Here is a 13,344-nt window from a genome sequence, read left to right on the forward strand (position 1 = left end):
TCATTTGTATTCAATTTTCTGTAAACAATTCTCATACACGAACAGGTGAATTCTCTCTCTGTGTAAATCCATTTTGAATTACAGGTTATAAACATCTTTGGCTGCAAAACCTACACTGGCCAGACCAGTAATTAACTACCTACACAAGTCAGATCAGTTAATTTGCAGTAAATATTCATGAAAAAATATGCAATTTGCGACTGGGCAGCCTACATTTCGAGCTATTATTTCTTCACAGGTAAAAACAAACAAACAAATGTTCAGTACAGAACACAAAAAACACATTTTTGTAAGATTTTTAATCATACCAAATCACATCCTTTTCATACTTCATTTGGCAAGCAACATCTTCACATACACATGAAATGCATACTTTGTAGCTTTTGCCCCCTTCAGAGTTTATGTGGACAGACTCTGTGTTATCTGTCATGGTGGGAGAGACATGACCTAGTCAAATAAACTGAACATTCAGTCAAAAACAGAACCAGAAAAAGGAGAGTTTTGGAATGGCTAGATGCCGAAAAGACACAATAACTCTAAGTGGTGAAAAGAGCAGGGGATAGTGACCATACCAGAGAAGACTACTGATATGCAACAAATGTGTCACTACTGAGGTTACCAAGTGCGGTGGAGCCGTAGGTTTTTAATACTTTTTTAGTAACTGTAGCTAACATGGAGGTGCACAGACACTGCACCACTGATGTTCTTAAAGTGTTAAAATTCGGCCACAGGGCCACAGGCCCCCAGCCAGATCAAGTTCAACCTCCCAAGTTTCAAGTGAACAAGCTAACCACTAACCCTAAGTCATCTTACATTTGCAAAGGCATGCAGTAAAAATCTTTTACCCAATGTTATTCCAAGGTGCAATATGTCAAACAATGTAACAAAAGTTGTGCCCATAGGTACTTTGAGAATAAAAGTTTTCTTTTAAAAAGTCGCCTCCTGAAAAAGGAGTCATAGGCCTAATCATGGCAGGGTGGCTTGGCAGTGTTAAGCTGCCTCCAATTGGCAAGACGAGTGAAGTGTTCGTTGCCGGCCGGGGGCGCTAAAATGGAGGCGAAGAGAGAGGAACAACTTAAATGCCACAGACTTCGTCACCTTGGTCTTACCAGTAAATGAAATGTATAGTCTGGGCTCACACCATAGGCAAAATAACCGCTAAGCCCATCCCAATGGATTGCTACACAGAGTACAGAGCCGGGCAAGATTAATGGCCCAGCTTTGATTATCCCCAATGGTGCAAGGCCAGACCAGTTGAAAAAGGTAGGTCTGCACACTGCCGATCACTGATGAAGATCCAGCTTGATCGAAACGTTGCTTTTTGAATAATAAAGTTTATTTTTTGAGTTGATTGGCAGTGTGCAGACCTACCTTTTTCAAACTGTCTGACTTTTTGTCTGGCACCTGCAACAAGTGTCTTTGGATGTGCGCACCCTACCCAAAACTAGCAAGGCCAGACCAACCCACCAGGCAAAAATCATACTCTACATGTAGGGTTTGGACTATTTCACCAGGCTAATGTCCTCATACCAACTGGAGGGGAATGTGAATTGACCGGAAATGTATGTATGGCAAGGCAAGGCCGCACTACCTCAGTGCACCCTGTCAGGGCCGCTGACAGCTTTCAGTGGGCCCAGGACAAACTCCTCTAAAAAATCCCCCCCAATGCATACTGAGGACCCACATTTGGGCCCTCCCCTTCCTGGGCCCGAGACAGCGGAGTTTGGGGTATTCTTTTCTCTGTGCATTAGGTCTGCATGCCCCAAAGGCCCTATATTTCATTTTTATTGGAGGCTGTGGAAAAAACAGGTTCCTCATCAGGCACATGTGAGTCATTTCTTTTCTTTCTTTTTTTTAACATGCCATCCCGAACGTGGAGATTGCTCTGCTCACCAAAGCCGAATGATAGAAAAACTGCATGTAGCCCTTTTAGTCGAAAGAAGGAAAAAGGCGAATTCATTTTAAAAAAGCCCAATTTCTTTCTTTAACTTTAGGGTTCAAGGCAGAGAGAAAACATTTTCAAGGAATAAACAAGACAGTTTTTAGATGTGGGCACTGGGCAGGCACCTGGCAAGGAAAATTGACATCCGGAAACACTGCTGCTAAGACATCAACTTGTACGTTTTTAACAACAGCAACACACCCACATCATGGTGTGCCTCATATGCCTTTGCTTTCACATCATGCCTTTAACACTTGATTTCACAGCATCGCTGAGAAGACCCTATGTTACGTTTTGGATTTCTTTTTAAGTAGAATCTAGAGAGAAAGAAATGCTACAAAGTTTTAAAATCTTAAAATGCATGCTCAGTTCACATGGGGATAACCTTTCTTGAAGATTACAGTGTTAGTGTAACGAGAGTTAGAGACATTTTTTTTTTAAACAAAAAGTAAAATCAAATAAAACCATATCAAAACCGCCCAGTTGCCATGTGTGCTTCAATTGCATTGATTAATAATAATACATTATATGTATATACAAGTGAGGAATGTTACATGGATAAGAATGCTGTGAGTAGGCCTACAGATGAGCAGTAACTACTGTATGTGTTCACGGCTACCTGGCAATGGTGTGCTTTTAGACAGTTATACAAATGAGGAATGTATATTTTGTATAGGATTGGAAACAGGGAGGCTATAAGCATGTACAATTTATGTCACTGCATAAAAAACATGCATGCTTTCAGACGGAAGCTCTGTTTTTCTCAACACAATTCAAAAAGAAATCTCTCATCATCAGTTCATCAACCACAACCAGCATCAGCTGCCTGCTGTGATAAAGCACTATCTCGTCAGCTGAAAAGTTCATGCTTACTTCTATGGGGTGTCCTCAGTTTGCCCCATAGAAAAACAACTCAAACATTTTTAGTTTCACTTTTTTCCCTTCTTATCAACGTGCCACCTTTGTATGTACAACACACTGTGCATCTCTATCAAGTAGATCTGATGTTTAAAATTAATGTATTAATGTATTTATAGAATGTAGATTCATGTTGTTGATATTTCTTCATAAATCTGATTTCTAGTTGTGCCTGTAGACAGGCGTTTCAATACTCTGTTGTACAGTAGCCTATACATGTCTAGGGTGACTAGTCTATGGAGCTCATACAAAGAGCTCTTAGTGTATACATCAGCCCACTTTATTATCATATTCACATAGATATAATAATTACTCCATTTCTCTCATTGTCAACAAAAACAGTAACAGCAATGTCATTCATTCAATCCGTTGCGACACCATGCAACTTTCCGTTGCTTTTCTTTCCAGGGTGTTGCCCTAAAACAGTCCACTTTTCCCTCCCCCAATGCATTTCACTGGGGCTGTCTATGGACCATTCATCCATCCCGTTAAAGAGTCCCTCCTCACTTTCATGCTCCGCGAAAATGCTGCATAGTGTCGCTTTAAGTTCCTCACTAAAAATCCATTTTAGTCCATTTGTAGCGCATCGCCTTATCGTCCGACCTATCTAGAAGTGGAAAGCACGGCTGCATCTTCCTGACGTTGGTGTAAAGTGACAAGAGAGAGCGCTGTGATGGCCGTCCTGTGATTGCCAGGGAGCATAATGAGGTTAGCTTAGCTCCTGAAGTGGTCTTCTGTCCTGTTAGCTTAGCTCCTGATTAAAGTGGTCTTCTGTCCTGACGGAGTAGGGTGGGGGGTGGGCTGGTTGGCTGGCTGAGGAGAAGAACGGTGTGTACTGTGTAAAGAGCTGCTTCTGATCCAGGCAGTAGAAACTGTTGTTCTTGTAAACGGTGGCAGTGGGGATCTGGACACTTAGACCTGATGCTGGAGGGGCTTTTTTAACCTGTAATCATGAGAAGTGGACAGTTAGCGCAGAACACAGATCAGAACTTGTAATATACAGTATTATTTCCTTTTGAAAACATTTTTGCCGCTCTATGCCATCTGAAATATGTTATATTCTTTAATACTACATTTTATAGTATATATAATAACAACAACAACAACAACAACAACAACAACAACAAATAATTGTATGGATAAACACGTGTACTGTATGTCCTGATGGTATAGAACATTTCAAGCTAAATTTGCTCTATGAACACATCAGTGATCAAGCTAAGATGTACTAAGATAGCAAGATAAGCTCGAGAAGCGAGGACAGAGACAGAACAGGAGAGCTAGCTCAGACAGAAGACCTGTTCTGTTTTGTTTTTTTCACTGTGAGCCTGTGAGGGTAGAGGAGGCAGAGTCAAACCTTACCTGTGGGTTACTCTGCCACCTGAACCCCTGCACAGCTATCCTTACTCTCCGAAGCTATGGCTACATACTCCGCCCTGAAAGAGAGAGGGATGGAGTAGGGGGAAAGGAGGAGAGGGCAGAGGAGAGGGCAGAAATGTTGAAAGACAGAAAAGTAAAAGATCGGGAGTGGAAGGAGAAGGAGTAGAATTAGAAAATTAGGCAGAAAGAGTACACACAGCGCCAGAGTACACTCACTCTACAGTGCTGTTTAAACGTATCCGGGTAGGCTTTTTTTTTCCATCTGTTTTCATGTAAACGCAACATGTGGCTAAAAATAAAAACGGCATTGTAACAGGTCCGTTTTAGCCCCCTAAATGGAATATTTTTCAAAGCTGGATTTTTGACATGCAGATTTTAAAACTCTGTTTACGTGTAAAAACGGAAGCCCAAAACCAATGCGTTTTCAAAAAGATCCATATACGGTACGTGTAAACAGACTCTAAAAGGATGCCGGAAGGGAAGCAAGGTGGCACGAAGAGACAGAATACAGTAAGGAAGTCATGCACTGTAGTAGGAAATGGAACCATCCGGATTTTCGCCACTTACAGATAACAAACTTCGAACGGGATGAAATACCACTACAGAGCAGATAAAAGCTCGGGCCCTTCAGAATTACCTAATGATGCATGATGACACTAAGGGTCAATAGCTTAATGGAGACTTCCACTCCATTACTTGAGTTGGTGGAAAGTGCATTTGGTGAGAAGCAGGCATGGCGTGTGTGTGTGTGTGTGTGTGTGTGTGTGTGTGTGTGTGTGTGTGTGTGTGTGTGTGTGTGTGTGTGTGTGTGTGTGTGTGTGTGTGTGTGTGTGTGTGTGTGTGTGTGTGTGTGTGTGTGTGTGTGTGTGATGGAGGAGATACAGAGGAGCCAAGAGAAGGGCTACTTACGCGCTCTCTCTCAGTGCTTCCTCTCCGGCCGCCGCTATCTTCCGGTAACAGTACACCATCTCCACCACCAGCCACAGCTGCAGGCCAATGATCGATACGTACATCATTATCTCCGACAAGATGGACGCCAAGCCACGGGTGGCTGAAACCAAGACCAAGATGGAGAGAGGAGAGCAGAGGAGAGGGAGTCACAAAGTTATGCAGGTGTGTGTCTGTGTGTGTGTGTGTGTGTGTGTGTGTGTGTGTGTGTGTGTGTGTGTGTGTGTGTGTGTGTGTGTGTGTGTGTGTGTGTGTGTGTGTGTGTGTGTGTGTGTGTGTGTGCGTGTGCGTGTGTCTGTGGTGGGGGGTAATTGGAGAAAATGGAGACATAAATAGGGGGCGAATTACAAAGTAATGCAGGTGTGTGTGGTGTGTGTGTGTGTGCACATGCACGTTTTGTGTTTTTTGAGGCAGCAAATGGACACAAATGGTTGGTGAGTTACGTTTTGCAATTGTGTGTGTGTGTGTGTGTGTGTGTGTGTGTGTGTGTGTGTGTGTGTGTGTGTGTGTGTGTGTGTGTGTGTGTGTGTGTGTGTGTGTGTGTGTGTGTGTGTGTGTGTGTGTGTGTGTGGTGAGGGAGCAGTACATGGCGATATAAATAGGTACTCTGCGAGGAATCGTACGGCCAGCTTCCAAACAGCGATGCACTTCTGTTAAGCTTAGTAATTCAACACTGACATCGGGTCAATCCATGTCACTCTTGTGAGATTGGAAATCACATGCAATGCATACAAATGACCACATGAGGGTACTGTTTAAAAAGCAACTTCACAACAAAACCAAAAACACACACACACACACACACACACATGCACACAAAAACAAATGTTTCCTTCTAATGCTGTCATATGACGTTACATCAGTGGGATAACTAGTATAAACCATGTGAAATCGTGCACTAGTGTTGTAAATACATCACTAAGATCTCATCTACTTCTATGTTATAAACCTCTGACCAGAATTCTATTGGTATGGGAGAGACATTTCTTCTCGCACAGACAGTGTGACTGTTTGGTTCCATGACCATGTGAAGCATGTGATTTCCATCCCCAAAACATTCATGAGCTAACAATGATTCACCTGCCAGGGCACCAGCACCCAGATGAATGCCTACTTGATACTGTGGCCTTGGCTACACAAATCACTTCAATTGTGAGTCGCTCTCGATAGCAGCGAGTGTCCTTGATTCTAACATCTTCAATCAGACACATGTAATAGGGCCATTCAGTGTGCAACTACATGATCTATTAAGATCAGAGGGCAGTGAGCAAACGTGTGTGTGTGTGTGTGTGTAACCTTTGGAGGTCTGTCCATCTGACATCTGCTTTCCTTGCACAGAATAAGTCTGTCTTTGTCTTTTTCTCCGATCTAATAGACTATATTACACAAATCATCTGAGGAAACCAGAAGGCTTGGTAAAATAAAACGTTTGGTGTCTAATTCATGCACTTCAAACTTCCTTAAACACACTTCAAACACTTCAAACTTAATTATTATTCATGCCACATTTTCTGCCTCTCTCAATAAGTACACACTTAGTCACTACATGGTATACAGCAAATACTGTACTGTATCTACTAGTATGTCAAAAATTAATTGACTTTATCGGCGGGAGACCCATGTGAAATGGGCATGACGGAGTGCGTGTGAAGTAGGCTAGTGACAATGGCCTCAAAATTTGGAGACACCCCAACCGGAGGTAGAACAAAACCCAATAATGTTTTTCCTCATCTCTAAGGTGTCCCATACATGAAAATGATTCTTGGCCAAAGTGATTTTAATGCTAAGCCTAAAAATTTTACACATTTCCATATGCACCTCCAAACAAAAAAAGCACCCAAAATGTGACTTCTCCGTATGGGAGTAGATATACAAAAAATCATGCAGAAAATTACCAGAAGCTCTGAGAGCTTTGAGAATTGGTATGCTTGTGCCCAGGGGCTACCTGCACCAGATAGAAGTGGTTGAATTTGACCATCTTGATGTATGAAGGAGATATAGGCATTTAATCACACACCTAAAATAGGCGGAAAATGAAAAAAGTGATATTTATACAGAATGTCATCATTTACATTGTAATTGCTTTGTCAGGGAATGTCATATGCACACATATGATATCTCGATGGAAAGGTGAGATCGTTCTGAATCCAGCAATATCTCATATGTATATATTTTCTGAATATTAAAGATGGCATATTGTTCAATGTATGAGGTGTCCAGAATGAAAAAAATCGAAAGGGAGTTACAGGACCTATTTCAATGCACTTAAGTGGTGACAGGAATGCTCACAATTGTATTACAGTAGGCTATATTACTTCAAATAAGCTTATTAATAGTGTGTGGTGCTAGAGATTATGCTTGAATGAAGAATCAGATTAGGGTGGAAATATATTTATCACTAGTGTATATATATATATATATATATATATATATATATATATATATATATATACAGTAGTATATATATATCATTTCTTGCACATCTGTAGGTATTGTTAAGCTGGAAAATGCAGTGACTCCACCTACTTCCAATGCCTTGCAACTAGCTCATCAGAATATTGCATCACTCCTTTCAGGTAGATATGATAGAGGAAGGGGAAATAGAGTGGATGTTATTCAATTTGTTCAGAGATCTTTTATCTTCCACGAAGTGAAGCTCTCCAGTTCTTCTCCCATGAAAGAGCCAGCTATATATATATTTATATACTTCTTGCATCTGTAGGCAATTGTAAAGCTGGGAAAGATGAGATTGTGCTGAATCTAACATTACCTAATATATATTCTCAACATTGATGATGGTACACCATTCAATACTTATTGAGTCCAAAAAAGAAAGAAAATGAACCAGTCCATTCCATAGATATAAAAGTTCAAAGGCTGGTTCATTAATTAACCGTAGTGGTGCTCTGAAGCCTAGTATATATTTAAGTATAATATTATTAACCAACACAACACAGTGAGGGAACTATATGGTATAAGGATATTTGTTCTTAAAACTTCCTTACAATAATATAGTGTACCAGATACACTGCACCAACATACCACTGATGTATACAGGTATCGTAATGGCATTGATAAACCTAAATCAATAAAATCGATCAATCAATCAAAGTACATCATGATACAAAATTGCCATTCAATGTCCTAACGATTAGAGAAAGAGAAAAGAGAAGAAAGAATGCATTGTGTACTGTACTGTATCACTTAAGGCAGATGAGAATAAACCTTTTCACATTTCTTTTTAAAATAAGATACTATCGGGGCAGTTCTAATTTGGACAGGAAGCTGGTTCCAGCATTTTGCATAATGACTAAATGCCATCTCACCCTGTCTAGATCTGGTCAGTATAGGGAATTTAAGTTCATTACATTTCCCTGACTCTTTTATCCAATGGCTACATTCAGTGTGTGTGGAAAATACAGAGTGCAGGCTTATACTGTATATAGGGTTATAAGAGTTGAGCATGAAGATAAATACTCCTAGAAGATATGTGTATGATATGTGTGATATGTGTGTTTTCAGCTTCTTAAAAGTTGAGGGGGATGACCAAACTCTTGTATCAGCTGGTAACTTGTCAGACCATTGGGATTACCTTGTCAGAGGCCAAGGCCAGACTGTTGGTGTTACAGTATTGCGAAGCAACATTACGTTTTAGTACAGCCTCAGATAAAATGAAACAGCTCCTTCCAGGAGAGAATTGCACTCAAGGTACAGAACCTGAGTGGCATATTGGGTCAGGTACAGTCTGATTTTCTGTATATTGAACAGTGCAAAAAGAGCATCAGTAATTTAAGTGGTGTTTTCAGAAATGATGGGCAGTCATAAATAATAACACCCAGGTTTATGTAGCGTTTTCTGGGGTAACAGTGGTTGACCTCATGTCTTGCTTGATATAATGGCAGATGATGGTGGTGTTGCTTCATCCATGTGGCCAGGTCTGAGAGACAGGCAGATAGATACATAGACATTGCAAAAAGGCGAAACCAAGACAATGCATTAGAGCATTATAACACCTTAATTTTCCCAGCTATTTATTGTAATTCAAGTTGTAGACATTGAATGCATAGCTTGAAATGGTACAAAGGTAATTATACATCTAGAGGTGAAAGAAATGTTCTGAAACGTTTGTAGTGTACATGCAGAAACTATGCGGAGTTATCTCACTGGACAGACAGGTGTTTATCCTCAACATAGCAGGGAGCAGGGTGAGTGGACAACATTGCCCAGTGAGATGAGATAAAGATGGCAAAGACAGGGGGGCCTAGCACAGAACCTTGGTACCCCTGAGAGGATTTGAGTTCAGGGGTCTTGACCATGGCACATTAAAGGAATGCCCAGTGTGATCTACCTCCGATGCCTTGTTCCCAATTAATTGTATTAAGCCTACATTTAGCAAATGGACCAGGATAGATAACGTCATTACTCTTCTGACTTGCACTTTGGTTGGCCCTTTCTTCCAGGTCCAGCCAAACAATTTACTTAGCTGTAGAATATGATGTGGTTGCTGGATTGAAGTCTAGTGTATTTGACACACTGTTATTTCCCTTAGTTTAACGAACCTTACCTTTCCGCCTATTTGCCAAAAATGATTTGCCAAAATGATATTGTAAAAATAAAACGATCTGCTACCGAATGAAGAAAAGTGTGAGACAACATAGTTCTTTACTTGGTCAATCCAGCCATATAGTCATCAGATGACATGGATAAGTTAAGTGAAATGTCAACAGTAGTCTACAGATATGGTGCTTTATGACTTCACTAACATTTAATGGCAGAAAGTGGGTTAATCAATTTAAAATAAAAGCTATGAAACAAATAATTCACTGAATTCAATTCACTAACATGTGACATGATGGTATTAAGAGTGTAGTGGAAAGCGCGCACATCCAGCAGAAAAGCATCAGCAGGTGCCAAATCAAAAAACTTCTTTAGATCTATGTTCGAAACGTTGCTCCAAATAAATGAAGTCTTTTGCAAGCAGTGTGCAGATCCTTTCCCGCTCCTACATGATGGTATTAAGCCACACCTGAGTTATTTCAGGTAATGCCTGAGTGAACCTAATGAAGAAGCTGTGCATGGATCTATGAACTTTTGAATTCACTGAATATGTTTGCTATTCCCCTCCCTGTTTATTTCAGTAGGCTCATGAAATAAAAGGCCTTTGCTTCCTGCTGTCAGGCTTTGGTAATACACATACCATTTGTATGTAAACATAAAGCATTGCTCCTTCCAGGAGCAGTCTTTATTTATCACACTACCACCACCCAGCACCTCCTCCCTCCCTCCTCTCTATAATCACAGCAGACCTGGTTAAAGCCCATTAACTGGATAGGACATCACCAAGACTGCTAAAGACCTGTGGTGCTGAAGTGGCTGAGCTGCTGGAATATTTATTCAGCCGAGTGTACATCTTAGTAAGGCACCAACTCTGAACACATTATGCCTTATCCTGGTCCCCAAAAAGCCACATCCAAAAGAGATAAACGACTTAAACCGAGAGGCCCTCCCTTCACACAGCATGAACTCAGCCGTGGGGCAACCGTGGCCTAGTGGTTAGAGAGTTGGTCTTTAAATCTGAGGGTTGCAGGTTCAAATCCCAGCTGACCTCTCCCTACATCTCCATGGCAGAAGTGACCTTGAGCAAGGCACCTAACCCTACATTGCTCCAGGGACTGTAACCAATACCCTGACAAATAATAAATGTAAGTCGCTTTGAATAAAATGAAAGCGTCAGCTAAGTGTAATATAATGTAATGTAATGAAGACAATGCTGTTACATACACTCAGACTGCAGTAAGTCGTGCACTGGATCTAGTACAGTTTTCATACCAGGAGAAGGTTGGAGTGGATGATGCCATCACATACCTATTGCACAGGACATATAGTCATGTTCCTTTACAAGTACTTTTCCAGCGCTTTCTACAACATCCAACCCTCCATTGGGAGAGAGGCTCCTGGGTTTGGATGCCCTCCTTGTGCACTTGATCAGGGACTACCTAACAGAGTAGCCACAGTTTGTCAAACTGGAAGATTGCCTCTTGGACACTGTAGTATGTGGTACTAAAGCAGCCTGGGGAACTGTGCTCCCTCCTCTCCTGTTCACTTTGTACACATCGGACTTAACATATTTTCAACACAGGCACATACCACATGCAGACATTCTTGGATGATAATACAATTGTAGGCTGTATTAAGGCAGGAGGGAATACAGGAGTACAGGGCTTTGCAGTGGTGTAATGCACCTAAACTCAACACTAAGACCAAGCAGATGAAGGTGGACTTTTGGAGGTCTAAGCCCGCTCTGCAACCAATCTCCATTGAGGTTGATGAAGTGGAGATTGTAAGCACATCTAAGTATTTCAGCGTATAACAAGACAACAAACTGGACTGGTCAGCCAAAGATGCATTTTAGAAAAAAATACAGTATTGGCTATACTTGTCTGCTATAAACTCCTTAATATGTTCTATGAGACTGTTGAAGCCAGTATGTGTCCTTTTCTATGCAGTGGTGTGCTGGGGAGGGAGCACAATGAAGAGGGGGTATTGGGTGTCTTGAAAGACTGATAAGGAAAGCTAGCTCTTTCATGGAAGAACTGGAGACCTCCACTTCGTGGAAGATAAAAGATTTCTGAACAAACTGAATAACATATTTCCCCTTCCTCTATCATATCTACCTGAAAGGAGTGATGCAATATTCGGATGAGCTAGTTGCAAGGCATTGGAAGTAGGTTGAGTCACTGCATTTTAGCTTAACAATACCTACAGATGTGCAAGAAATGATATATATACTACTGTATATATATATACACTAGTGATAAATATATTTTGATCCTAATTTGATTCTTCATTTCTTCATTCAAGCATAATCTATAGCACCGCACAACAATAATACGTTTATTTGAAGTAATATACTGTAATACAATTGTGAGCATTCCTGTCACCACTAAAGTGTATTGAAATAGGTCCTGTAACTCCTTTTCGATTTTTTTCATTCTGGGCACCTCATACATTGAACGATATGCCATCTTTAATATTCAGAAAATATATACATATGAGGTATTGCTGGATTCAGAACAATCTCACCTTTCCATCAAGATATCATATGTGTGCATATGACATACCCTGGCAAAGCAATTACAATGTAAGTGATGACATTCTGTATAAATATCTTTTTTTGTCATTTTCCGCCTATTTTAGATGTGTGATTAAATGCTTATATCTCCTTCATACATCAAGATGGTCAAATTCAACCACTTCTATCTGGTGCAGGTAGCCCCTGGGCACAAGCATACCAATTCTCAAAGCTCTCAGAGCTTCTGGTAATTTTCTGCATGATTTTTTGTATATCTACTCCCATACGGAGAAGTCACATTTTGGGTGCTTTTTTTGTTTGGAGGTGCATATGGAAATGTGTAAAATTTTTAGGCTTAGCATTAAAATCACTTTGGCCAAGAATCATTTTCATGTATGGGACACCTTAGAGATGAGGAAAAACATTATTGGGTTTTGTTCTACCTCCGGTTGGGGTATCTCGAAAACGAAGGCCTTTTTGGGCCCATTGTCACTAGCCTAAAGAGGGGTGTGAAGAATGGGATCATTTCAATCACATTTGGATTGAAATAAATGTGCATTTAGCATTTTATCTCTTTTTTAATTATTTAATGTTTTTTTCTGAGGGGGGGGGGGGTGGGTTATTGTAAGTCGATCGATAAGGTCAATCAACTAACAATTAAAGAATTAATCTATAATTTGCATCCCTACTATATATGGGCAGTCCTACTACTACATGGGCAGTCATGGGTGAGCGGTTAGGGCGTCAGACTTGCATCCCAAAGGTTGTCGGTTCGACTCCCGACCCGCCAGGTTGGTGGGGGGAGTAATCAACCAGTGCTCTCCCCCATCCTCCTCCATGACTGAGGTACCCTGAGCATGGTACCGTCCCACCGCACTGCTCCCCATGGGGCGCCACTGAGGGCTGCCCCCTTGCATGGGTGAGGCATAAATGCAATTTCGTTGTGTGCAGTGTGCAGTGTTCACTTGTGTGCTGTTTCCCAATGGCCTTTAATTTAATATTATATATTATATTATATATATACTATATATGAATTCCCCTCTAGCCAATTATGAATCATGTTTGCTTAGAGGAGCACATGTCT

General features: G+C 40.9%; 1 protein-coding gene across 2 annotated transcripts in view; it reads right to left on the reverse strand.

The window, feature by feature from the left end:
• Window positions 1-206: 206 nt before the first annotated feature.
• Window positions 207-13,344, reverse strand: part of scn1ba (sodium channel, voltage-gated, type I, beta a) — a 37,534-nt gene continuing 24,396 nt past the window's right edge. The window contains exons 4-6 of one of the 2 annotated variants that reach the window (XM_063199496.1): window positions 5,150-5,291; window positions 4,223-4,296; window positions 207-3,803 (exon numbers count right to left, since the gene is read on the reverse strand). In XM_063199496.1, coding sequence (XP_063055566.1) covers window positions 4,230-4,296; window positions 5,150-5,291 — 209 coding nt within the window. In that variant the 3' untranslated portion in view covers window positions 207-3,803; window positions 4,223-4,229. The remainder of the gene's footprint in view (window positions 3,804-4,222; window positions 4,297-5,149; window positions 5,292-13,344) is intronic. The other variant, XM_063199497.1, reaches the window with a different exon arrangement.

This window comes from Engraulis encrasicolus, chromosome 5 (genome assembly GCF_034702125.1).
Source record: "Engraulis encrasicolus isolate BLACKSEA-1 chromosome 5, IST_EnEncr_1.0, whole genome shotgun sequence".
NCBI classification, from domain to species: Eukaryota; Metazoa; Chordata; class Actinopteri; order Clupeiformes; family Engraulidae; genus Engraulis; species Engraulis encrasicolus.